At 36.6% G+C, this 27508-nt stretch overlaps 1 protein-coding gene across 1 annotated transcript; it reads right to left on the bottom strand.

Annotated features, from left to right (window-relative positions):
* Positions 1-27508, bottom strand: LOC130969528 (uncharacterized). The gene is given in 37 exon segments (XM_057895290.1): positions 1-250; positions 253-451; positions 1141-1284; positions 1489-1572; positions 1927-2049; positions 2147-2242; positions 2329-2411; positions 3843-3991; positions 4058-4164; positions 4267-4356; positions 4444-4566; positions 4770-4937; positions 5098-5214; positions 6083-6378; positions 7832-7928; positions 8028-8435; positions 8515-8773; positions 8904-8990; positions 9067-9152; positions 9284-9561; positions 9636-10055; positions 12137-12350; positions 13041-13096; positions 13538-13689; positions 14170-14261; positions 14514-14630; positions 14722-14839; positions 14999-15657; positions 15902-16026; positions 16103-16226; positions 16374-16795; positions 16867-17140; positions 17332-18195; positions 22514-22628; positions 23884-26075; positions 26540-26636; positions 26769-27508. Coding segments are annotated over 37 exon segments (9357 nt in total). The 5' UTR covers positions 27050-27508; the 3' UTR covers positions 1-209.

Here is a 27508-nt window from a genome sequence, read left to right as displayed (position 1 = left end):
TGAGCTTCATACGGAAACATAAGATGCTGATTCCAAATGCTGAGGCACAAACAGCATTTCACCTGCCACGGCGCCACTACCTGTTTCTCTTAAATGGAAGGAACAACAACTACAGATTTTATTCATCATCTTTGTCAATATAACTCAACAAAAAGCCACTAACTACTCTACGGGCAACAGGATTGGGAATACTACGACATAGACGTCCATCAACATATGCCAACAGGGCAGACAAGACAAATTTGGCAATGCCCCATTTTCGAATGAAACCCAATTTCTGCCCCATTTTATTAGACTCAGCAGGAGCATCCTTATGACTGTCGACCTCCGATTGCTTTCCCCACTTTATCTTGATTACAAATTTGTTTGCTTGCTTCCGTAGCATACGTATAGCAAAGCTAACAAAAAGATGTTCGCACAATGTCAGAACTGTCGGTCCAATTCTCCATTCCTGCCACAGATATACCGGAATCAGTAAATTCAGGTACGACTTGGAAGGGTACTTGAGGATTATGCAACTAGTGATTGCATATCAAGAAGTATAAAGAATTATTCACACTTAAAATATGAATTATTCATCAAGAAGTATTTTTCACTCTTAGGAGTAAAAAAAGCACCCAATATGAATTATGCATAAAACAGTAATATCATGTGACATTTGGAGGACCTCCAAGCATTATAGTTATAAAAAAATTGTCCAAGTATGTGTATAGTTATAAACATGCATATTAAGGAATTGATTAGAAACATTTTGATTCCCCCTCCTCTCAGTTTTGTTTCGGTACATTGCCGGCAAACCTCTTGCACACTACCCAAACACTTCTCCACTAGACCATTCCTTTGGCTTAAACATTACACTTGTTAACTCTGCTCTCTCATTCTTGTAACTATTTCCATTCAGTGGAAAAAATTATTAATGTTGTCTATTTAAAGCTGGAGAGTATAATAATCAAGGCTTACTTGATAATATTTAGGCATGACCTATACTATCGAATAACCTTTTGAATAAACTTATGTCATATAACAAGCTATGACTCAACAGATGTGTTGAGAGTATCGACCAGGCTTCAAGTCAAGTTCACATGCCACTATGCATTCTAATTAATTAAATATAAGTATGCTCACAAGAATAGAACTTACACTTTCTCCTCGAAGGCGGCGTAAAGGGAGACCCATACTTGAGGGATCTCCTTTTAGCAATGCTTTACTCACCAGAAACTCCTTAACACGATCCATGATCTCACATATAAGAGTATGATTCGGTGGGAGATTTTTCAGGATAACCTAAATATGTACAGGACAACATCACAACCATAGAGAGAAGAGCATACTTTCAGATATCTTGTTCAATTATTTCGCTATGTGTATTCTTACATTATTAAAGTAAAATCAACACACTCAAGCAATTCTTTCAAACAAAGCCAAGCTTGCAAGACAATTTTTAGTCCTTCTTGGTTCTCCAAAGTTTATATTTCACTCAATGATTACCTGATTGTCAATAACTCTAACTCTCAGGTATTCTTGTCTATAAACCGTATCCAGCATGGCTTGGATATATCCTTCAATGTATAACTGCAGCAGCCCACATATCTAGTTAGTCACTATCAAAAGAATCAATATTCTCAAAAAACACGACGAGAGAACTGAAAGGATGAATATTTCTTTTGTTATGGATAAAAGCACAACAATAAAAGAAGGCAGTAACATTATAGTCAATAAGCAAGGAGAGGATCTATTTGACACAGTGAAAAAGAGCTTGCACCTGTCCACCACCATTGTATTTTTCCAGACAATCAAAATACCAACAACCAATTTACAACCAAGATTTTTTACTAGGGTATAGTGATGAACCAAAGGGAATGACAGAGTATCAATGTGATTAAATTTACTTGTCTACAATTGATGCAGCAATATATTTTGCAATACCTCATCAACTCCTGGACTTCTATCAAGTAATATAGTTCTATCTGGTCCACCTTCCATCAATGCTGTTCCAAGAACTGATGGCTCCATAGCCAATTTTAGAATTCCTTGGTGAAAGCCACTCACCTGCAAAATTGAATTTATATATGTAAAGCATAATGATACAGAGGACTGCTAAAATTCAAGTAGAAAAATGAAGGAACATAAGGTAATAATTCTGTACCAATCCATTGAAACCATTTGCTTCTGCACCTTTCAGAACAGAGTCTGATATCTCAGCTACAGCTGCAAAGGCTATATTTGAACCTGCTGATCTTAACTGCGAGCCGGCATAATTTGATTAATATACTGATACAGCACAATCACATGCTAGTCAACGAAAGGGGGAAATTTTTACAGACTTACAGTTTTCCCTAGATCACCAAAGTATCGTTTTGTCCCTGAAAATCCTTCACCTTTGATACATTTACTTATTAATTTGAAAGTACCTGATCCACATAAAACAGGGTAAAAATATACAAATAAGCAGAAGAAACAAGAAACAACAAAAAGTAACTTGCATTAATGTCATATAAAACCAAAGAACATATTCAGCACATTTAGTTATGCTACAAGCTTCTTTTGGCTTTCCTTTTACTTTACTGAAGTCTATTTTTCTGTTATATTTTTTAATTAATTTTGAGTATTTTTATTAGAATGTGAGTCAATTAAAAAAACTCCATGGTGTGACATTTCTCTTTAACTCTATTAGAAGTTACAAACTTGTTAGGAGTTCCACTATCGGATATAGCTATGATATCCTCTATAAATGTTTGGGAAATCCTCCCTCCATGAGCTGGTTTCAAAGGTTGAGCAACCCTTCCCCCATGAGTTAACTTTCAGGATTCAATTTAAACTCACTGAAATCTAGGACGACCTTTTGCACTCATTCATTAATATGTCTGTGGCCCTAAAAGAAGAATGCCATTAGGTAGGAGAATAATAATAGTCTCCTTACAAGAGCAGAAAACAAACATAAGAAAAGAGAAAGCTATCGAGGAAAGTCTATTAACATTTCAGAAAAGGAAACTCCTCTAGAAAGACCATGAACTTTACATAAAAAAGATGCCAGAAGTCTATCTCATCCCATAAAACTTGGTTGTCTGAAACATTATCATTTAAAATGGATGAAGAGTTCTGAAAAAAGTGTCAAATTAGTCATTTTTTTTTTATAAAAAATAATGTGATTGAAAGATTAAACTGTCTTACATTTTAAAAGATAAGAGACTAGTTTGTCCATTTATTTTTTTAGGGACTAATTTGTCAACTTTTTTTGTCTGAAGTTAATTTTATCTATGATATAGGAATTGTCAGGGCCAATTGTAGGTTTCACTCTAATCATAACCAGAGGCTTACAACTGCCTGTTTAGTTTTTTGTTAGAAACAGTTTGGGTTTTATCAAATGATTTAAACAAAAAAGGGCAGCTCGCTGCACAAGCATCCTGTGTGATTGGGTTAAGCAGGACTGCCTAACTTGATAAATGCATCCAATGGCTGATTCCACAGCTTGAACCTGTGACCTTAAGGTCATATGGAGACAACTTAATCGATGCTCCAAAGCTCACCTCAAATGATTTAAAAATACTTAAGAAAAGAAATATATTAAACAATTGCATTAAGATAAAGGTAAAGAATATATAAATCCACAATGTCAACTCCAATATAAAGGGGGATAAGACAATTTAACTTCCATTTTATCACAATTTAATTTCCAGTTTATCCTTAATGTATTTTCAAAATAAATTGGAAATTATGAGAAGTTAAGAGTATAATGAAGTAGAAAAAGATAAAAATATATTTCTCCATTTAGATTTTTAATTAAATCATTTTATAAAATATAAGTCACAAAAATATGATTGAATGATTGATGACACTGATACCTGAAGTGAATGCGGGAAGATTTGCGAAACCGCGGGACGGATCAAAGAAGACATCAAGAGATGATGAAGCTAGGTCATCAAAAATAGAAACAAAATCAGGCGGAAGTAAGGGGCTTCCTTTAGCGAGATATATAGCCCTCATTGCGTACCTGGAAAAGCCCTTAATTTTTAGCCATAAATCACACAATTGTTATAGAATTATACCAAAGACATACCATGAGTAATGTTGTGCGCATTTAAAAAATAATTCACGCACTGTTATCAAAGCATGGGTAATAAGGACTCCATTTAGTTCTACAACCATATTTTTTATGGGAGGCACCTGAAAGGAGAAAAGTAAATGGTTAACATTACTAATCAATTGAGTATACATCACGGTTTCTAAGGGAAAAAAACAATTATTGCAGGAGCATGTTAAACAAACCTTAACAACACTATGAATTAAGGACCGCAAAGCCTCCTGTGTAGAGCTATAACTCGAATTCAATTCCCCGGGAATAAAGTTTGCAATGATCTACAACACAAAATATAGGATAGACATTGAGTAGTAATTAAGGGAAAGTATTCAAACTGAACGAAAGATGTTACTGAAGAAGGAAACCTTTATTGGATGGATTTCAAAATGATCAAAGTAAAACCTTTGACTCTCTGAGTCACTAAGAGAAGTTCTCCAAAATGATGCAATTTTCATTAATGTCTCTTCATCAAGATTCAAATCAATTGGCTACACAATCCAAAATGTCAAATTGATGAGTATGATCAATTAACATATGAACTTCAGAAGCTAAATTCATTCTCCATTATTGAATAGCTTTCTCTTCTATTCCAACAAAAACAAGAGTTAAGCATTCCCACTAGATGAGGGATTCTACTAGGTTAACCCAGATAAATATGAACCAAAGGAGATAGGGCCATTCCAACTTTTACCTGAAGAAAAATTGATGAATACCTAAATTGCTTAAGATTGGAACTAGAGTTAAGTAGAATAAAAACAATCTTCAGCACACTATCACTTGAGCCACTGTAATCTAACTGATGTCTGCGGAGCATTGATGCGAAAGGAGCTCCATTCCACTTAAGCTCAAAATTCACGTCCTGGGCCAATCAATTACAAGATATGATCAACATAGTTCTTAAAAAATTTCCAGAGACTTGGTGTGTGAAGAACAGGGAAGAAAAAGAAGACGTGAATTTTGTGCAATAAAAGAGTATAAATCAGACATGCAGTCGAGTAAAATATAATGAATCATAATACCTGTACACTGAACTGATTATACACCTGATCATTATTAGAAACCATAAACATGTGCAGATTCCCAAGCTTCACTACTGAAAATGGTGTAAAATCTTGCAGCTCATTCTCATCACCCTCCTAGCAAGAGCAACTTAAATATATCAATAGCAACTAGCACGTTGTTAGACATAAGCAAGTTCTACGCAATTTATTATATGGTACTAGTGACCTACAGTTCAATCCCTATTGCCCCCTTTATTTCTAGATGAAAGTTAATTTTAATAAAGGTAAGGTGAGTCTAAGCATTGTCCACACTTGGGCACTTGCATGGAACTCTGTGCTACATATAAAAACTATGCTTATACCTCTACCTAAAAGTTCACATAGAAAATTGGAGCTTAAAACTTTCATTTAGAGAAAAATAAAAAAATAAAACAGAGGAATGCCACGTTTACCATGCCTAGTCATGAACTGATTCTATAACTTATGCCTCTCCCTAGAGCAACACAATTAAGGACAATAAAGCTTCAAAACCATTAATATAGTAATATGGTGAAAATTCACATGCAATTGTCTTCATGTAAAGTTGATAGCCAAGAACCGGTAGATGATTTGACAGATTTGACTAAATTATCATCTAAAGGTTATCAATGATCAACTTCACATAAAGACAACTGCATGCAAGTTTCCACCTAGTAATATTGACAGTGTTTGAAATTGAGTTGCTTACAAATTATCCATGTCAAACCCTTAATTATAGATACATGTCAAATTCCCTATTCAATTTCTATTTCAAATGGACAGACTTTGAAGCCATTCCAAATGTGTGAAACACAAAAATGATCAACAGGTAACAATCTATGTATCAGTTACGAAACTGAAGTAGTTTTTATTAGATTTCACAAGAGACTCATTTAGCATCCTTAAATTATAAAGATGAAGCCTCAGCAAAATGTATGGGTATCAAACATTGATGAATACAACCACTCCACAAAAGCAAGAATACCTGTTTCACATGTTCAAGCAGGTGAACTGCAAACTGAGAAACTCTAACTTGAACTTTTGCACATAAATTGAGAACATTATCTCCCCTGAAACTATTAGAGATCTCACAAATTCGCAAAACTCTGGTTGGCCCTTCTGCATAAATTTCATACCCCACTTTTTCCATCTCCATGGCATGATCGCCTGGCCTTTTGTCTAAAACCAAATGTGTAGACAAAGCTCTTTGTTTACCAAGTTTGTAAAATGGCTTCCATGCTCGCACCTTGTCCAATTTAATCTCCTGTAATTGTAGGCTACCTACAGGAAAAATCAACATTCAAGTATGCTATTAGATTTAATATACAATGGTCACTGCAGTACTACTAACCTACTTTGAACTTCAGATTCACCTACACACTAAAATAAGGGAGGGTCCAAACATCTAATACTAAATGGATCAAGATCCTTTAAAGTGAGGAAGTTGGTAAAGTGGTAAAGTGAGGAGTTAATTACCCTTAAATTAAGATAGTGGGACACACATTCATAAAAATTACAAAATCAATGGTGATTAACCCTTCACTTTACCACTTTACTAACTTCCTCACTTTAGAGGATCCAATTCAACCCTAAATACTTAACATTGAAATCATATTGTGTTTATATTTCTTTCTTCTTATTTGTAAGACCACATAAGCATGTATTAAAATAAGAAACCCATCATCCATAGAGTGCCATTGAAACCACAAAAGTGACTCAAGTATAAAAATGGGGTCGCAGAAGCTTTATAAATGTACTGTTTAGCATCTAAATCATGATAAATCCTACATGATGGGGTAATGAAGGGATCTGATGAATTGAGCGAGAGAGAAAACAGCTTTCTGTTAGGAAATGATATTCTGATTATGATAGCAAACTATTACACCACAGAATATTTAGAGGAAGATCTTGGCTTGCTGAGCAAGCTACAAGTATACTAGCCATTTGACATTAGGCAGTTACGATCACAGTTGGCACTACTGTCATGAGGAGATTCTATCCTCTATGGTTTGCCCTATGATACTAGTATACATTCTCATTTAGGCTAGTTAAGTGTATTCTATTAGGATATACCAGGGTTTATAAGAGGAGGAAGTGCTGACGGATGAGAGAAGGTACATACCCAGAATCAAGTAATGGCCCCAGAAAGGTGTTGTCTTGTCACCCAAGGGCAGAGGGGGGAGGTCTAGGGTGCCCTTATACGATGATCATTTACTTTTTTTTCTCATTTAGGAAAGGAGTGTGGGACCGGGTTTCCCCCAATACCATTTTTACTCAGTGTTATGGGTTTTTACCGATTCCAGCAATATATTTTCAGTCATTTACTTTCTTTTTGTCCCTCCTTGGTTTTTGTAAACAAAGACGAATTTAATAAAACTATTCCATTCAAGTATGTTTATGTTATTTAGTCTTCTTCTTAGCTCTATTAAAGTATCACAAGAAATTCAAAACTAGAGTAATAAGTTTAATATTAGGTAAATAGAAAAACACCAAAGAAGAATCATGAATTAGTTAAGTCTGAGTTTCTGAGAACAATTCAACTTAGGAACATTAAACTATTGAATGACTAGTAATGCTTATAGTGATTAGTTTATTCAATTCACTTAACCCCGTCAGCAACCATTTTTATTAAATTGCTAATCTTTTGCTAAGATTCACAGCAATAGCACTGCTCAGGCATTATGGATATTGAAAAAAAAATTGTAGGAAGGGGTAAAGAAGATCAAATGAGCACCATTGATGCGAACAACCAGCCTATGTGGAAGAGTCAGATCATCCCAGGCATAATCTGCATTTGATCCTGGTCCAAGAACCTCTGGCTCTAATAAACCCTGGAAATTTATCCAGTGATATGAGGGAAGCAAGTAGAAAATCAGTGAAAAATCAACTAAACGTGAAAAATTAATAGAAATATAGAATTATTCCTCAACCTTTTGGTAGTAAGTTATTGATAGATTATGCAGAGAATTCTCAATTCGGTAAGGCAGACTTATATTGGGGGGCTTATAGAAACTCAAAATAAGAGTAGAACTTTCTTCAACAACATGAACAGCTGCAAATTCTGTCATTTTGCTATCTGATATTCCAATTTCCTTTGTTTGTTTTCTGAATTTCAGGAAAAAATGTCCTAGTGAGGCTATACACACTGGACCTGACCATCCCAATCCAGGCTCATTGGTTTGAAACTGAATATATAACAAAGAATTGTCACTAGGGGATCGGTGCTTTCTGATAAAATGCTCAAATACACTGAACTCTCTTGTCTTGCTAAATCCTTCTTTCAGCTGTAGTGGCATTCGCTGTTTGCTTCCAACGGAGATTACACCCGCCATCTCATCCTTCACAGCAGCTAAATTGTTATAACATATTACTGAATAAAAAGATGATCTCTTTATCAGGAATGAACTGAGAGCATACCTGAAAATAGCATTGACGAACAGTGATAGATGCTTCTGATTCATTACAAATAACATATCGTGGAACAATTGTCACCATTTGTGATGGAACACAAAATTCTCCTGAAGGACCTATAGACATGCCAAGTTTTGTTACAGATTTGACACCAGATCCTTCTTCTTTCTTAAAGCTTATTTCCGTAAGGCCTGATAATGAATCCAAGTCTAGCAGTGCCTCAGCTGTGTTGTCCTCCAGCAATTTAAGCTGAACGCTTTTGGGTCTGTACAACCAGAGAAATATAAGTCACTATAAAAATAAAGAAAACTAACAAAAAAATCTAGATAGGATTTCAGGAAAAGATAAAATTCAGATATTAAAATGAAAGTGTGACGGATAATAACCCATCTTACTTTAAGAACCAGGATCTAGTTGTTCTTGGAGGCAAGCATAAGCCTAACTCTGAAGGAATGTGAGATTTTAAATTGTCTAATTCAATTCTGCATATGGAGAGCAAACCATTATGTCAAGAATGTACGCATTTGCTTAATAGTAGTCTAAAAATGTAGAACTCACCTTGATAGAGGCCACCTTTTGGTAGCAAGAACATAAATTTCTAAGTCTGTATTATTCTTCATGGAATAGGATGTGAAAACTACAACCTACAACAACCTCCACAGATGCACAATAAGATTAACTGTTCAAACATGTAAAATAGAACATCACTATTAACCTACACCATATCAAATATTACTTCTACTCAATGTTAATGAACAAATGCTAGAATGATGACCTCCAGCATGCCCCTGCTCCCACGGTATAGTCTCAAGGTTGCACAAAACTTTCCTCCATCGAAGTCCAAATTCAGATCTACATGTTGGACATCTCTGTTCTTCTTTAGTAACTTCTTTACACATTCCCCAGTATTTAGCAGCTTGGAACTTGAATTGGAACCAGTTAAAGTCACTGTGAAGTATATAACATCTGGATTGGCATAAAAGACAGCTGTTGAACCATATGCTATTGTCGCCTGCTTTCCAATACTGTCATAGCCAACAGTACTTAACTGATCTTCAGCACAACAAAAATTGAAAGTTAATTGAGGTTAAATGAAATAAAACCTCCAAAAGCATGCATTTCTTTACCTGTTTCACTTAAAATAACATCTATTTCAGAGTGCAATAAGTTGGTCATTCGTACAGTAGGAAGGAGATATATTTCCTTCTGTTCTTGCAATGAAACTGGCAAACTCTCTTTCTTTAACAGAGCTGCAGACTTTTCAGGTGATGCAACAGGAATATCTCTTGAAATTGTCTGGATGAGAAAATGCATATTGGCAACTCTTTCACCTTCAGACATAAGGATGCAATGTGCTGTGCTGAAGGAACACTTGTCTGATTTTGAAAATAATGCCTTGCGAACTCTGTAGTTTAACTTTTCAAATATTCCAGATAAACGAACAGCTTTTCCACCTTTAACATAAGTTGACCATTCCAAAGAAAGAGATCGTTCAAATTTTTTGAGTTCCTCGGTCATTCGGGGTCTAAATGACAATAAGAAGTTACCTGAAAATTAATGATTAAACCACATCAACTCATGAGGAGAGGCCCACCTTGAGCTAAAATTCAGATTTTGTTTGGAAAAATGGGACAAGAAGAATCAAATTCTAGACCTTTGATCATAAAGGCTCTGATACCATGTCAAGAACCATTTATTCCAAAAGTTTAAGCTATTGGACTGATGCATACAAATGGTTTGTAAACATAATATCTAAAAAAGCCAAGAAAATGACCTTTAACCCTATTTCCCCCTTACTGTGGTTATAACAGGACAAGGAAGAAAGCCCAAAGAGGAGAGCCCGTAGGCCAAGGCAGGCTGGCAGCAACTAACTCTGTTCAGGGAACTTACTGGTTTAGGTGGGAAAAGTTGTGAGGGAGCTGGCAATAAGGCGGTGATGTAAACAGGGAGAGAGTACGGATTAAGGTGACGTATTTATCGTATTGCAATAAAATGTGGAGAGACTGAGGTTCTACAATTCTCTCTTAGAAAGAGAGGTTAAATCTGGAAGCATATACTTAAGATTCTTGACATATTGTCAAGGATTCCCCATCAAATGAACTCATACATTCCTTGCATTCTTTCTCTTTTCTAACACGCTTATTTCAATTTCTCATCTTAAAACAAGACTTTAATTCTTCGTTGCCACTCAAATGTGCCTTTAATTTAAAAATGCTACCCAAACCTTTTCATCATGTTCTTCATTTGCAGGTTGTTTCTATTTCATGCAATTCTTCCTTCTTTCCAACATTAGCATAAATAGACCCCCTATAACTAGTGTGCATGATACGAAGATAGAAAAAAAAAGAGAAAATCCTAAGCTTCAATCACAGTTATTTTGAGCATACCCTTGAGCAACATAAGACCAAACTCACCCCCACATGCCATAACTAGCCATCTATAGCATGAACTTTGCATAACTACAGGAGGCCCCATATGGCCATATAAATCAGAAATAGACTGTGACTAAGCAATGTGAAGCTAATTGGAACATCCATGCTAAGGAGCTTAATGAAGGAATAGTGAGAGAGGCAATCAAGCATGAACAATGAAAACATACGAGAAGTTGATAGGGAGTGAAGGTAGGGGAGTACTAGAATATATGTAACCTAGCAATATAGTAATATTGTAACCATATCTTAGAATATTGTCCACCAAATGCTGGCATCAAGGAATATGACACATATAACACCATTAATGATATTTTAATTTATCTAATATCTTAAACTTTCACAAGAATTGGTCTATATGCATTGGTTAATCTTAAAGACCAACAGGTTCTTGCATTTAGACATATAATGAAGTCATTTAGGTGTCGTAACCTAATCATTTAAACTTTGGGGAGAGTCTGGTGTTACAAACTTATATCTATTTTGATTAACTAAACTCCATATATGATTGCATGAATTAAACTTTATATTCATGGAGAGATTTTTAGAGAGAATTTTAGAAATACAAAAACAGAGAAAACTTATATCTTTGTCCCTATCTCTATTGTCCCTTGTTATTGAGTGGACGGAAAATTGGGCAAACTTTATCCTAGAACAGAGCCATTTTACCAATAAGGGCCTTAAAATACAGTATATATAGAGCTGGGCTTGATTAGCTTGATGAGCATGCTATAAAGATGTAGAAAGACAAACCTATCCTTAGGCAGTTACAATGGTAAACACAGCAAGTTGAGAGAGCTAGATCCTCCGAAGGGAACCTATCATACACTATCACTCTTTTTTTTCTTTCTTATCTTTCTAGCTTCAATGCCTTCATTTGTCAAGGAACTTAATCCAAGACTTCATAGTGAGTTCTAGTCCAACTAAATGTCTATAAACCAACATGCTAACTGAGATAACTGACAAAAGTATAAAAAATAGAGAGAGAAAATGAAATATTATCAACAAACATAAGATCCATAAACATAAGGAGTACTAACAAAATCATATTCATATGTTGCATAGCAAAAGGCAATTTATAAAAGTAGTGACAGAACAATATCTGAGGTAAGACTAGAACTTCTAAGTATGATGGTTTCACATGGCTAGTACATAATGGGAGAGAAGATAAATAATGTACTGTGGGTAAAAGTGCATACCAATACTTAAAGACATTAAAGCCCTCTTTACTCCACCAGAGAAGTTTATGGCATCGAACATTGCCATAGAATCATCAATATAGTCCCCTGGTTCTAATACCACAGATGCAACCTCATCTCCCTGTGGTTCAGCTCGTTGGAACTGAAGTTCCAGAGGAAATCCAGTTTCATTGTGTATTCTAATCAAAGGGGAAACCACAACTGACAAACCAACCTATCAAAATATAAACAGACACGGTTAATGTTCATAGATGTAAATAACAGTGATCACCTGAACGAAATAAATTGTGTCAATCAGTAAGAGACAGAGTAAATCTTGGCTGTTAATCATAAAATCTGTTAGAACTTGTTCTTAAGATAACCAGAATGTCAAATCATGTATATAGGCAAATTGTATATTCTTGTATATAGTTATCTTTGTAGTTTTTACTCGGTTTGATGTTAATCCAGGCTTGCTGTGTAGTTAAGACGAGATTTGAGAGCCTTTCTGTTATTTATCTTTATCTAAGCATACTAGCATAGTGTCCAAAGCCTACAGACAAAGACAACTATATATAAATTGTGCTGCCAGAAGGACCCACTAAAGAAAGTGGAACAAATAGAGGTTAATCATACAACTAAAGGTAGTAGGAGAATTCAGAAAACTATAGGGGGAAATCACTAATAAACGGTATAAGCATGGATAAGGTTTAGATTATAACACTATGGACCTAGTTAGGGGAGTAGATTAGACGGAGGAAAGTCCTACTTTGGTCACTAATAGATAATATAGTGTTTGGTCCATAGCTGGACAAGATTTAGATGTTATAATTAATTTTGTATATTATTTTAAAAGTTCATGTTAGCCAAAATGCAAATTTGAAAAAAATAAGTTTTAACCAGAAAAACAATGGACTGAGAATACCTCTGCATTTCTAGAAATCTTAATCACAATCATTGGCCCAGGGAAAGTTCGTGAACCTGTTCAAAAATTTATCAGAGAATGAAGACAGCTTACTATGATCATATATATACCTTCAATAAATCAACTACAAATATACAGGACGTTCAACATCCCAAACCACCCAATTTCTAGCTATGTGGAACTGCACAGGAAAAAATTACTGGTTTTAACACATTCTCCTTCATGATATGATATGATATATTGTTATGTCATTAATGTTCAAAGATGATGCAGCATCATGAATGATTTAAACCTAACATTGCAAGTTGTTAATGATTAGACTCTGATATTGCAAGTCGTTTATCATTTAATGATTCTAATAGTTGATACACTGGAGGATATAAAATAGGAACAAGAATCGTTACCCATTTTTATATCTAACAGTTATAGAGCACATTATTAGATACTCATCATAATTTCAATTCACATAGGGCAATGAGGCCAGCTGTTGAAAAGACCTTCAGCTGATCTAATCCGTGTTCTCCAAGCTATCTGTGTTTGTGAAAGTAAGAGGGGAATTGAAGAAGTTGCAAATGAACCAAAATCAGCAAGTTGAATAGAAACAGAAGTTGCAGCATCGGAGTCCTCACTTCTGATATCAGAATGCCTCCTGTGACATAACATTGGCCAATTCATAATTATCATTAAAGGTTTCACTGCCCACTAAAAATATGATGTTGACTATGCTGACTAGTGTATTAATAGGAAAGTGTCTTTTAATCCACCTTTTGATCTATTATGTGTGTGGAAATAATAAATATGGGATTAATCAAGATAGTATATACTTCAAACTATAATTAAGAAGTCTTCAGTTCAAGTCCTTCCATTTTTAATGCGTATATATATATATATATATATATAAGGACATTTTAGGAGAAAAAATTGTGCCCAACCCCTCCCAATCCTCATTATATATAGTAGAAACAGATATCCATGAAAAGAAACTTATATGGCTCAAGTCATGCTCAAATGTTTGCTGTTATATATATATATATATATATATATATATATATATATATATATATATATATAGGGAGAGAGAGAGACAGAGAGAGAGAGAGAGAGAGAGAGAGAGAGAACAACTACATACCTCAATGAAATTGAGGCAGACTGTTTTCTAGGTATTGTTGCTGTTTCCTTCTTGAAGTGAAAAAGAAGATTTAATCCTGACTGATTCTCCACCTGCCAAATAGCAATATATAAGGGTTAATCAAATTGACAACCATCAAAACAAATACTTTGGCTGTGCTTAAGAAACTAACTTATTTGCATAACAAATAAGAAATTATGATAAAGAAGATAAACTAACATATTTGACATAATAGATGAAGATAGTCTCAAACCAAAAACTGTGGTTAAGCTTAATAATGCAAACTGATAGAAAGAAAATAAACTAAGTCGATTTGTTTCAAGTTAAAAATAAATAGAGGTCACCTTGCAGCAGTTAGCCAGAATAATGGAGCTTTGCAGCATATATGGACCAGACAGATTTAGTTTCCCAATCATGAAGAGCAAAACATCCAATGAATTCTCACTTAGGGATATGTCCAACTGGCCAGATGATCGAGAAATTTCAGAAAATAACGATATAACTTTCGAATGAAAATAAAGAACCATCATATCAGATATAATTCTTAACAACCTCTTTGGCCCGACAGAAGAAATGTGCAGGAACTGTATGAGATGCATATTCAGGAAGCGTAGTTTGAATATTAGATCGGTAAAAAATACAGATTCCAACAGGATGAAGAAGTTCTCCCCTACAATTCAAACACAAAAAAAAGGATCATTTTTTAAGAAAAACAAACAATATTCTTTTAAAATGTGAGTGGTAGGATCACCAGGGCATGAGGAAAAATGAGAAAAGAGTAACAAAAGGGTTGTTTTCAATTCTAATTTGCACTTGACTTAAGACTAACCATAGATTTCTCAGAGCATCATAATACTGAACACCCGCAGTTGAGGTGCCTATGACCCGGGATTTTGTGGCTAAGTTTTGTACAATAAGTTGTGTATTGTTGATAAACAAGCATATAAGTGGGAAAAGATCTTTTGTATCTGAAAGTTCATGAACAATATGCAGAGTAATTTTCTCAATATTAATATCGATACGAGGAAGTTTTCCTCCTTGCAACAAAATACTTTCTTCATCAGTCTGTGGACAACTTTGTGGAGCCATTCTAGGGTACCTAACTGTATCTGAAGCATCATAACCGACTGAAAGATCATGAAAAATTTTGAACTTGATTGGATTTCCAGGCTTCATGACAAACTCTGGAGCACCATCAACAAAAGCAATAGCACAGTTATTCTTTTTGTTTACAAGGCAGCAGCTTCTCTTTATTGGTTGATTGCAAGCCTCCCCCCAGTCAGTAACTCCTTCATAACTTCCACCCTCAGGAGGGAAAACTCTCCAAAGTGCACAACTTCCATCATTGGGACACGAGATGTCAACAAAACATGATCCTGGACTAGAATTCAATCTCAAAGGCACACCCATGTCGTTCTTCGCAAACAATGATATCAAGGAAAACCACATAATTGTAGACTTCCATCTCCTTTGGATTAGGTGTTTCACCTGAAGCATAGCTCTAAGTATTAAATTGCTACTACAGATGACACAAGGAAAATGAACAATCAATTTTTCCCATCAAGAGCGAATCCAGATTACATGAAAATCTTTGTATTTGCTTAAGTAAATAAGCTTAAGTTTGAAGACAACTTCAAGGATTTATTATGCCAAAGAAACATGCAAAATTTGCCGCAATTGATAAACAAATTTTAGAAAACACTAGAGAAGATATGCTGAACTTATTTCATACCCTGAAAAGAGCTCTTTCTCCTACAAGAGAGTAATGAATGACGCCACCTATACTGAAAGAATTTTCTTCACCTTCAACTGTAAAATACATGTGCTGGTTGATATCCTGAATAGCAACAACAGCCCCTACAAAATATCAAAGCTAATTACAAATGTAATCAAATGACTATAAACAGCTAACTTAAAGCTTGACTCTTGGTACCATCTGGAATCATTGCTTCCAAACTATTGTCAGCATTATGGCTAGTAGACCAATGGTTTCTTTCTGATGCTCTTGTATTTTGAAGTGATAGCAGAGAAACTGAAGAGGCCATTGACAAAATTGTCTGCAACAATAAAGTTTGATGAAACGCAATAGAGTTTTAGCATTTCTACACATTAAAATCTAACAAAAATAAGAAGAATACAAGACCGTAGAAGAGCTACGTATGGAACAGCATAATTATAGTAAACCAATAATGATAGGAACTTACCTGAATTTCGGATATAGAAAGTGTCATGTCTAAACCTGAAATAGAACCAATGCCAAACCAACATCGACATAAATGCAATGAGCCATCAGCTGGCCTCTCTAGTGACATGGAAGCTCTTAAATCTTTCAGAATTTGATTCTGATGACTCAGGTGAAATGGAACAGGGCCTCTTGAACTACTTCCCTCGCTAACAGCATGACATTCAACAGAGTTCTGAAACTCTGAAAAGGCAAGCTGAGATGGAAAATCTTTCATTCTAACAGAGGAAAAATGAGGAATTGTAGTTTCATGTTCCAAATTCTCGTGAGTAATTTGGGAAAGGATAGACAAATGAGAAAGCTCAGCTTTTAGTTTCTTCCCAGTAGTTGCTGATTCAAATTTCAAATGGATGTCAACCTCTAGTATGATTTCTCTAATCCCACCTGCAGTAATTGATTGCAAAGTTAAACTTTTATTCCCAGCTGCAGGACAGAAGTACGAAGAGATTAATTACCGGAATCATTTTCATGTGCAAAAACAAGAGCAAAGTGAGACAATGATAAGTCAAACGAATTGGGAGATTCACTCTCAGTCCGTTGAGATGTGCAAACAATCTCTTGATGAATCTCATCATTAACATCACAGCTCTCTTCGCCATGCCCTGCCTGATTGATGGCTTTATTATGTTGCATCACATCAGATGTAAGATTTCTGATATGTTTCAGATAGGAAGTATAATTATCAATCGCCATTGCCAAAGATGATGTTTCAAGAGCAATAAGTCCACCCTGAACAATAACATTTAAAGTTTAGTACAAAATGTTGTAAGTTTTGGATCTTGAGATGTTTGCATTAACATAAAGGAGCTTCATAATTAAAAGACATATACTTGATATTCAATGTGCAATAGATGGCTCAAAACAACGACACAGGTACATGCCTGAGAATATTATGCCATCTTTAGCTCCTCAAATATTACCTGGATCTCCCAGGAAACCATCTGAAACTCTCCACCAACAGAAAGCATACACATAAACTTATTCGATTGATGTGCTTCAACCAGAACCCTTTTCGTTGAGCATCTTCCTATGACAACATTAGTTACTGAAGCATTTACTAGAAAACAGTGCCTTGCTGAAGCTGTCGTCCCGAAAATTGTAGGAGAGCCCATCACTGTAATTGAGTGAGGAGATTCAGTGATTAACCTTTCAGAGGCTGTCAAATTGTTTCCTCGCACCAAGTCAGTATGACCATTAGCATCTGAGCTACCAACTGTTTTGAACTCATTTCTTGAACATGAGGTATTTTGAACAAGACCCAAGCACAAAGTAAATGTGCAACCAGAGAGAGATACTTCATGTAAGCAGTCAACAGATTGCAATAGCAATTTTTCAGGTACAATACGATCATTGTTGTTTCCAATAGAGTTATGGTATGTGAAAAGAAAAGATATGATTTCTGCTAAATCAGTGAAGATGTCCATCTTCTCTTCTTCACCAGAAACTACAACAGAGGTCTGCTGAATGGAAATCCAAATTCCACAGTCGGGCAACTTCTGCACAGCCAGTTTGTTTCCAGTCAAAAAGTTAACCACTGGAGTACGACCATCTCCGTTATAACTTCTAGAATTATGAAGAATGATATCCATAGACTCAAATCTGCAGGTTCCATTAATAAAAAATGAACAGATATTATTTGTCGGTAAAGCTCCTTCTATGGTTGGCTCGCAGCTATCAGGTTCTGGAAACATTGCTTCTTGCTTCAAGATTTCAGGATGCCAGCAATCAACATCTTCAGAGCTACTAAACATATAAGATACCACAGATGACAAGTGTGCAACAGCCTGTAATAAGGAAAAAGACCCTTTATGATAACTTGGTAAAACATATACAAATTTCCATAGAACTGCATTTATTAAATACTTCTTTGTGCACACAAGAAAAAAAAGCAACAATAACTGGTTGTTAAAAATTATCTCTAGTGCCATTTCAGTTTTTGAATAGAGCATTGTCCTTCTACATAAAGCCATTCTCGAAAGCACCTCTAAAGCTATGACACCAAGGATACAAGGAACACCATGCTAGCATGAATATGGAAAGAATAAAGATCATCAAACGACTAGCACATGCGTGAAATAGTTAGGCTATTCTAAATTAAGAGGAAAAGCAAGAGAGTTCGGAAAGTGTTATCACAGCCCCAGCATACCAGTGTAGGTATATTTACTCTCATGGCAGTAGGTAACTGCCTCTAGCAGTGATTGTTAGTGACAGCAGCTACTAACCTACCTGTAACTGCATTAGGATATGAAAAGGCCATTCTACCCCTGTTGTAGCTTGCTCAGCAGGCGGTTCCTATCCCAATATATATTCTCTGGCCGGAGTGTTTGCATATCAATAACACATACGTTCGGTTTCTTTTCCAATTCTCTTTGAATATCAATAACACATACACTGCCAGCATCACAACCAACTCATATCCACCACACCTTACACAACCACACCTGCACCTTCCTAAACTCTCTCCTCCCCTACTTATCCCCTATTCATGTGCATCAATCAAACATCCTAAGCTTTTGAGAGAAATAGATCATAACATGGTGTCAAAGCTTCTATTACTAAATGGTCAAGAGTTAAATTCTTGTTTTCCCCACACTTCTAAATTATAGTCAAGTTCCAATATAAGGTATCATGGACTCATACGCTATCCATATTTCAAGACCAAAGGGTTCTTGCGTGAGGGTGCCCTAATAAATAATCATTTATTGATATGACTATTGCTTATACGATTGGTAGAGATGGTCCATAACATAAACAAATTGCAGCACTAGAGCCTACATTAATCATACCTAACACTTATGTGCAATAATTCATTCCCGCATAATACATACAACAACAACAACAACAACAAAGCCTTGTCCCACTAAGTGGGGTCGGCTATATGAATCAAACGACGCTATTATGCTCTGTCATGTATCATGTCTACAGAGAGACCGTTTACATGTAGATCTCGTTTGACCACCTCACGGATAGTCTTCTTAGGTCTTCCTCTGCCTTTCGCTCTTTGTCCATCTTCCATCTCATCCACCCTCCTGACTAGATGTTCTATCGGTCTTCTTCCCACATGTCCAAACCACCTGAGACGCAATTCAACCATCTTTTCCACAATGGGTGCTACTCCAACTCTCTCCTTTATATCTTCATTCCTTAATTTATCCAATCGCGTATGACCACTCATCCATATCAACATCTTCATCTCTGTCACACTCAGCTTATGTTCGTGCTCCCCTTTAGCCGCCCAACACTCCGTACCATACAGCATAGCCGGTCTTATAGCGGTGCGATAGAATTTACCTTTAAGTTTTAAAGGCACTTTTTTGTCGCATATAAAACCAGATGCACTCCGCCATTTTGACCAACCTGCTTGGATCCTATGATTTACATCCTGTTCAATCTCTCCATTATCCTGTATGATGCACCCAAGATACTTAAAACTTTTAATTTTTCGTAGGATGTTTTCTCCAATCTTCACTTCTATATTGGAGTTTTCCCTTCTCAGACTGAATTTACATTCCATATATTCCGTCTTGTTACGGCTTATGCGCAGACTATACACTTCTAGAGCTTCTCTCCATAACTCTAACTTCTTATTTAGGTCTTCCCTTGACTCTCCCATAAGGACGATATCATCGGCAAAAAGCATGCACCATGGCACAGGCTCTTGGATGTGCTCTGTGAGTACTTCCAAGACTAATGTGAAAAGGTATGGACTTAAGGATGATCCCTGGTGTAATCCTATACCAATAGGGAATTCCTCTGTCACACCACCTTGAGTCTTCACACTAGTTGTGGCCCCATCATACATGTCTTTGATTGCCCGAATATATGTGATCCTTACTCTCCTCTTTTCTAAAACCTTCCATAAGACCTCCCTTGGTACCCTATCATACGCTTTTTCCAAATCAATAAACACCATGTGCAGATCCCTTTTATTACTACGATACCTCTCCATCATCCTTCTTAATAGATATATCGCTTCAGTGGTAGATCTGCCTGGCATAAATCCAAATTGGTTCTCTGTTACTTGTGTCTTTTTTCTCAACCTCCGTTCTATCACCCTTTCCCATAACTTCATAGTATGACTCATAAGCTTAATCCCTCTATAATTTTCGCAACTTTGTATATCCCCCTTATTCTTGTAGATAGGTACCAAGGTGCTCTTTCTCCACTCATCAGGCATCTTCTTTGACCTTAAAATCTCATTAAAAAGCTTGGTTAACCAGTTGATGCCTTTTCCTCCAAGACCCTTCCAAACCTCAATCGGGATATTATTAGGTCCTACTGCCCTGCCATTTTTCATCTGCTTTAGAGCCTCTTTTACCTCGAAGTCTCGAATCATTCGATAGTAGTCAAAGTTTTGATCTTCTTCCCTTGTGCATAATCGACCAAGGCTCGGAAGAGTCTTCTGTCCCTCATTAAATAACTCGTAGAAGTAGCTCTTCTACCTTTCATTAATCTTCTCCTCTTGAGCCAACACCTCTCCATCCTTATCCTTTATGCACTTAACATGATCCAAATCTCTCGTTCTTCTTTCCCGACTCTTTGCGATTCTATATATACATTTTTCTCCTTCTTTCGTGCCCAAAGACTGGTAGAGACCCTCATATGCTCTTGTCCTTGCTTCACTTATAGCCACTTTTGTCTCTTTCTTAGCCGCCTTATATTTTTTCCAGTTATCTGCATTGCGGCATAAAGACCACTCTTTAAAGCATTCTCTTTTTATCTTTATCTTTTCTTGTATACTCGCATTCCACCACTAGGACTCCTTGTCTCTTGGTCCTATTCCTTTAGATTCACCAAAACTTTCTTTTGCTGTTCTTCTAATAACTTCTGTCATCTCCCTCCACATCTCTTCCGCGCTTTCATTCCCATCCCATTTTGCCTCTTCTCCTACCCGTCTTAGGAAGCTTCTTTGTTCCTCACCTTTCATCCGCCACCACCTCGTCTTTGGGTTTTTCGTATGATGTCTTTTCCTCAACTTTTGCTCAACGCGAAAATTCATGACGAGCACCCTATGTTGTGTTGTCAAACTCTCTCCCGGGATAATTTTACAGTTAATGCAAAATTTCCGGTCGACTCTCCTCAACAAGAAGAAGTCGATTTGAGAGCTTGTCATGCCACTCTTATAGGTTATAAGATGTTCGCCTCTCTTTTTAAAACATGTATTTGCGATGAGAATATCAAAAGTTGAGGAAAAGTCCAAAATAGTTTTACCCTCGGTATTGATCACCCCGAAACCATGGCTTCCGTGAATACTCCCATATCCAGTCACTTCTCTCCCAACATGGCCATTTAAATCTCCTCCTAAGAAAATCTTATCTCCCAAAGGTATGCCTTGAACCAAACTCTCTAGATCCTCCCAAAACCTTATCTTGTGTTGTTCGTCCGAACCCACTTGCGGTGCATAGGCGCTAATCACATGGAAAGCACCTCCCTCCACCACAAGTTTGATAGAGATGATCCGATCTCCCACCCTCTTGACATCCACTACGTCCTTCTTCCACTGCTTATCCACAATTATTCCAACCCCATTCCTATTCTTCACCTTTCCTGTATACCAAAGTTTGAAACCAGAAGTATCCAACTCCCTAACCTTTGCACCAACCCATTTCGTTTCTTGTAGGCACATAATGTTAATCTTCCTCCTTGTCATGGTGTCCACCACCTCCATGGACTTTCCTGTTAGAGTGCCTATGTTCCATGTCCCAAATCTCAACCTTCTGTCGCTTCGACCTTTATCTTTTCCTTTGTGAACTAGCTTATTTACCCTCGTCCGTTCACGAAAACGCGAGAACCCTTGCTCATTTAACACTACATCCGGGCACCGATGCAGCGGCTCTTACTTCAACACCGTACTCGAGCCATACGGCGCGTTGCTTCCGGGCAACGACCTAGCTTTAGCGCAATAATGTCTTTGATTCATGTCATGGGGATTTGGCTATATTTTTATGTTGGTTGCCGAAAACCTAACACAACCCTCCTCCTTTATCCGGGTTTGGGACCGACTATGTACCGCAAGTGTAACATAGGCGGAGTTTCCCGCATAATACATAAGGAAACAATAAATATCATTTGACATAAGCAGGGAAAATCAAAATTTATCACCTTACAAATCATATACACCTCATCTAAAAATGAGAAAACAGTGAACCCTCCAGCCGTTATGTCCCAAGAAGCTGAAAAGGCAGACATTGTTGTGCACAACGAGTAAATGTAATTCCTGCAGTAAATTAACAATCAAATCACTATCCCAATCACAGCCAGATATTGTTTACCATAAAATAATTCTGCCTCACGAGAACACAACTTATATAAGCAAGGTATCATGCAGTGAAAACTTATGGGAAAATAATCTCAATTATGTTAATAGTAATACAACTCCTCTGTAAAAAGAAAAGACATGTATAGAAGTTTCAGTTGTAGAACTAGATCATAGAAGAGAATTTGGATAGAGAAGTGGGGAATGACGACAGAGGACAACAGAGGAAGGAGATAAGATATTATTCAAAAAAAAGATAAACAAAACGAAAACAGTGGGATGGCAATGGGTACTCATGGGAGGCGGGTAACCCTCCCCCGCTCCCCATCCCCGTTTAAGAAAATGCTCCCCATTCCCGCTCCATCCCGTCACAGGTCCCCATTTAATTTGAGGGTAATCCCCGCAGATACCCGTTTTGGCGGGTTTTTTTGCCATCCCTTAACAGTGTGCCTAGCTAGTTCAGACAAGTAACAAAACTCTCCATTGTCTCTGTAACTAAGGCTGTGTTGGTTAGTGTCCATGTCCATGAAAAACATAGACATGGTGATACATGTCCATTGTTCATTTGCTGGGACAAAGTTTTCATGGACACAGTGCCATACAAGTGCACATTTTCAGACCAGACCTTATTTAAATTCAAACTAGACTCATTAAATATATTAGCTCAAATCCATTCTCAAGTTCAGTTCACACGCTCATGAGCACAGCTTACCAAGCTATCAATAAGTTGAGCTCAAACTAAGTTCCGAGCCAATTTGACTCACTTCCTGCCCCATCTTAAAAAGAAAAAAGAAACCCAACTGTACCCTCAAATTCTTTGAATAAAAGGGGAATATAAGACATGGAAGGTACATAACACATCCAATTCTTGTCTAATGGACCAAACAAACTATTCCAGAAATGGCAAATGCCAAGCTACCTCAAAATTCAAGATATTCCCATTTTCGTTAAAAAGAAATTAAATAGAGATGTGCCTAAAAGAAGAACATACATGAAGACAAGAATCAGCCAATGCCAATGTCAAGATATGTGCACATGCAAAATTATTTAAGTTCCAAATAAACAATAGTCCACAAATAATATCGCAGAAAGGAGATAAACAAGAGAATAGAAAGGGGGGGTATTAAAGAAAGAGAGAACTCATCAAGATATAAGAATGCTTGCTGGGACATCATCATAAATTGAGGAAAATGGATAATCAAAATAAAACATCTACCTGACTGATAATATCTGTACAATGATTGGTTTTACCACTAAAAGTTGAATCTGATGTTTGCCTCCTAACTCCTCCAAATAAACATTTAAGCCATTTTGATGAATATAGGAACCAATTGATATCTTTCCTGAAGATATGTACTTATCATTATCGGGTTTTGGAATATCAACCACACAAGGTTCCAATGTAATATACTCTGCTTTGGCATCATCAAGCCCAAACGGATCTGTCAATGGTGACATATCTAATAATGAAGGTGAACCAACAGCCACTTCAATATCATGAAAATCAAAATTGATGTCAAAGTTATCATGGCTGGCAATGTCATTAATGTCTTGGCCATCAAGACCAGCCTCTCTTTTGAGTGAAAATCTTACAAATGGACCATCAACAAATGCTCCAAAATGGAAATGATTCTGTGGTAGTTTTTGAAGCAAGTAAATAATCATTTGTTTGGCATAATACTCATATGTGTCGACCCAGACATTTTCTGCTTTATGCACTAAGTTTGGAGCATCGGATGCTTCCTTCCTGTCCGCCGTGCAAACATGTTGTATCTGACTAACAAGTAGAGACACGGATGATACTGAAAAGTGAGTCAAAAATAAATTTATCTTTCCAAGCATAAAACCAAATTCACAAAACCCAAAACAGGGATTCTTATTGTCTTGATATGTGGAAGATGTCTCAAACTTACAGAGAAGGCATGGATTTTCAGAATACTCAATCTCACTTTCACTAAAACTACTACAAATTCCCTTCCAACTAGCAGACAATTTTCCCATAAAGCTATGAACATGAGAATCACAAGTATCTTCAGCCTGGGCTACATTAGATTCTGACAGGACAAATGATTTTGCAGGTTCACACCACAGAATTGATCCCTGGGTGCCTTCCTCTCCATTTTCTTCATCTGTATTAAGCTTATTCATTGGACTTGCTTCTGGAAACACTGTCAAAGGTGCAGGTTCAACCTTCATTTGCCCACATGACACAAAGACTCTCTGTCCAAAATTATCTTTAATGGTTACTAGTAAAAATTGATCAATACAGAAACATATTGGAAGGAAATCTGAGTATGCTATTCCAGTATGTGCATGCAACTTTTCATATGCAGAAGGTTGGATTTCATTAATTTGGGACAATCTTACTATGATTTTCCCAAAGTTTAGCACAAAACAACACCTTTGATAAAGATCTTTACTAGAGCTTCGCAAACATCCGTCAATATCTGAATCTTCCACTATCTTTTCCCCAAATATGTTTAAGAAACAACAGATTATCTTTGAGATCACTTTCCAAATAAGCATCAAAACAGAAAGAAAAAGGCAAACAAATTTACTCGTGGCCAAACATTCCTCATGACAATCAGAGGGAACTTCCAATGCTGCTCTATGACGAGCTATTCGCCTCGCTAGTGATATGCCTTCAACAGGTAACTTCTTCTCAATGTTAGATATAACCTTCCAGTTGTTTCTAGCAGAACTGAAAACCTGTTTTCTCTGAAACATTTTAGAAATGGACATTTTCCACATTGGGCCAGTAGAATATCCAACTAGCAGCAAGAGATTCTCATAAGCATCAACATAATGTTTCCATTGACCTATAATACCAACTAATCTTTGCAATGATAACATAGGAATTATAGTCATATGGCCAATTTTATTTGCAGCTATTCTCCATAATTCTCTAGCACTTCTAGCTTCATTGTGCTTATCAGATAGCAATTTGTGAATAACTAGAAATACAGAAACATCTTTTGGAGTAAATGAAAAGCCTAGTTCTGGGAAAGAGAGAGTGCAATCAACCAGCTGAAGATCCCTTAATGTAATGAAAATGTGCACATCAGATGAAAGCAAAGCACGGTCAGGCTGATTTTTACCAATAAATCCGACTCTCAATCCAGTGCAATTTAACATATATGAGCCCTCTCTCACTGGAATCAAAATTGTAGTAAGGAAACCTCTAAAAAGACATTTCTGATCAAGATTATCAGATCTTGCACTAAAATTCTTTACTTCCCCAAAACACATAAACTCGGCATTAAAGATAGGAAACTGAATCTCCATGTTGATGTCATGTGCCTCTAGGTGAGACGACTTCATAATAAGATTCAAGAAAGATGATGTAAGATCTTTCCTTTCAGGGTCAGCAAAAACTATGCTCTCCAAAACATGATGCAAAGAACATCCCTAAATCCAAACAAAAAAATAATGACATTATAATTAACAAATTAATTTCTCATAACAAAAGTTTGCGGCTAAGACATCTTTCTCCCTCATAATCCAAAGAACATAAATGATATATCAAACCTAAATGACCATTATAGCATCAACATATAACTATAAACGGTCAAGACGATGGCTTGAAAGTTGAAACACGCACTACTATACAGTTCTCCGCGTTAGGTAGTTTCAGTACTATTTTTCATTATGCTTTATATATTCCAATAGTATTGCCACGAGCATGCAAATTAAACTCATATTCCATGTACCTATAAATATTTATATACAATAACAGGTAACATAACCGCCAAAATTTATATCAATTTTTTTAATGACAATCCGTTATTAGACTGAAAACTAAGAAGTTTCACCAATTCAAACAAATTGAATAGTATCCTAAACTCTAACTTCCAGTGGAATTCATCCATTACCTCAGGATCAAGAATCTCAAGGCGCTTTCTAAGATAATCCGTATAATCAAATTTCGACGAACGCAACCTCCTGGCGCTTACCTCCTCATCCGGCATCCTTCAAGAACAAACCAAACAGTCACGCCAGTTAACAAAAGTACGTGCATCACAAAAACAGAAATAAAACAAGAAAGATAAAAAAAATTAAAACCGCCAAATAACAGAAAACTGTTCAACTGGAGCTACACACTCGAAAGCTAGCACAACGCGAACGCCGTGAACTTCGATGTCGAAGGCTGCGGAGTGCCAGGGCGAGAATCTGAGAGTGAGGTGTTCGATTGTGAGCTCCTTGATAAAGAGGCAAGAAGGGGAGTCGAACAGCCGGTTGAGAACAGAGACATCAAAACGAAGGTTCTCGGCGACGGCGAGGGAGTGACGGAACCCTAACTGGATGTCGAGTTGGGGCTCTTCTCTCAACCATGGCTGAAGCAGGGAGATTAGTTTCCGTCGGATGAAGCTTTTCAATGGCATAATGAGTGTGATAGTGATATCATATCATAGAGTGCGTGCGGTTAGTTGATTCGATATATGCATGAAGGTGGGTTTGTGCAGGAAGGAAGGTTATCGAAATTCAGTTAGGGAGAAAAATGGGAACGGGAACACTGGGGTATGAATCGGCGGGAAAGAGTGGGCTCCACTTCTTTTTGTCAGAGACTCAACCCAGTGGAACGCGTGTCAATTTGGCAATCGCCTGTTTCAGCTGTGTCAAGAGTCAAGACTCGAGTTTATGCTAGACCGTGCATTTGGCAGTTAACAGTACAATGTCACGACAATGCATTCCTCGTGATCGACACGTCTGATGCTCAATCTGCCGTTGTTTATGCAAAGAAAAGGGGAGTTCTCCAGCATCCTCACCACTTGGAAGCGTATGCAATCTTCTTTCAATGAATTGTTGCATGTACACACACAATTCAATTTTTAAAGCCAATC

Source organism: Arachis stenosperma, chromosome 1, assembly GCF_014773155.1.
Source record: "Arachis stenosperma cultivar V10309 chromosome 1, arast.V10309.gnm1.PFL2, whole genome shotgun sequence".
NCBI classification, from domain to species: Eukaryota; Viridiplantae; Streptophyta; class Magnoliopsida; order Fabales; family Fabaceae; genus Arachis; species Arachis stenosperma.
The sequence above is the reverse complement of the archived record's forward strand: the minus strand, read 5'-3'. Positions and strand labels throughout refer to the sequence as shown.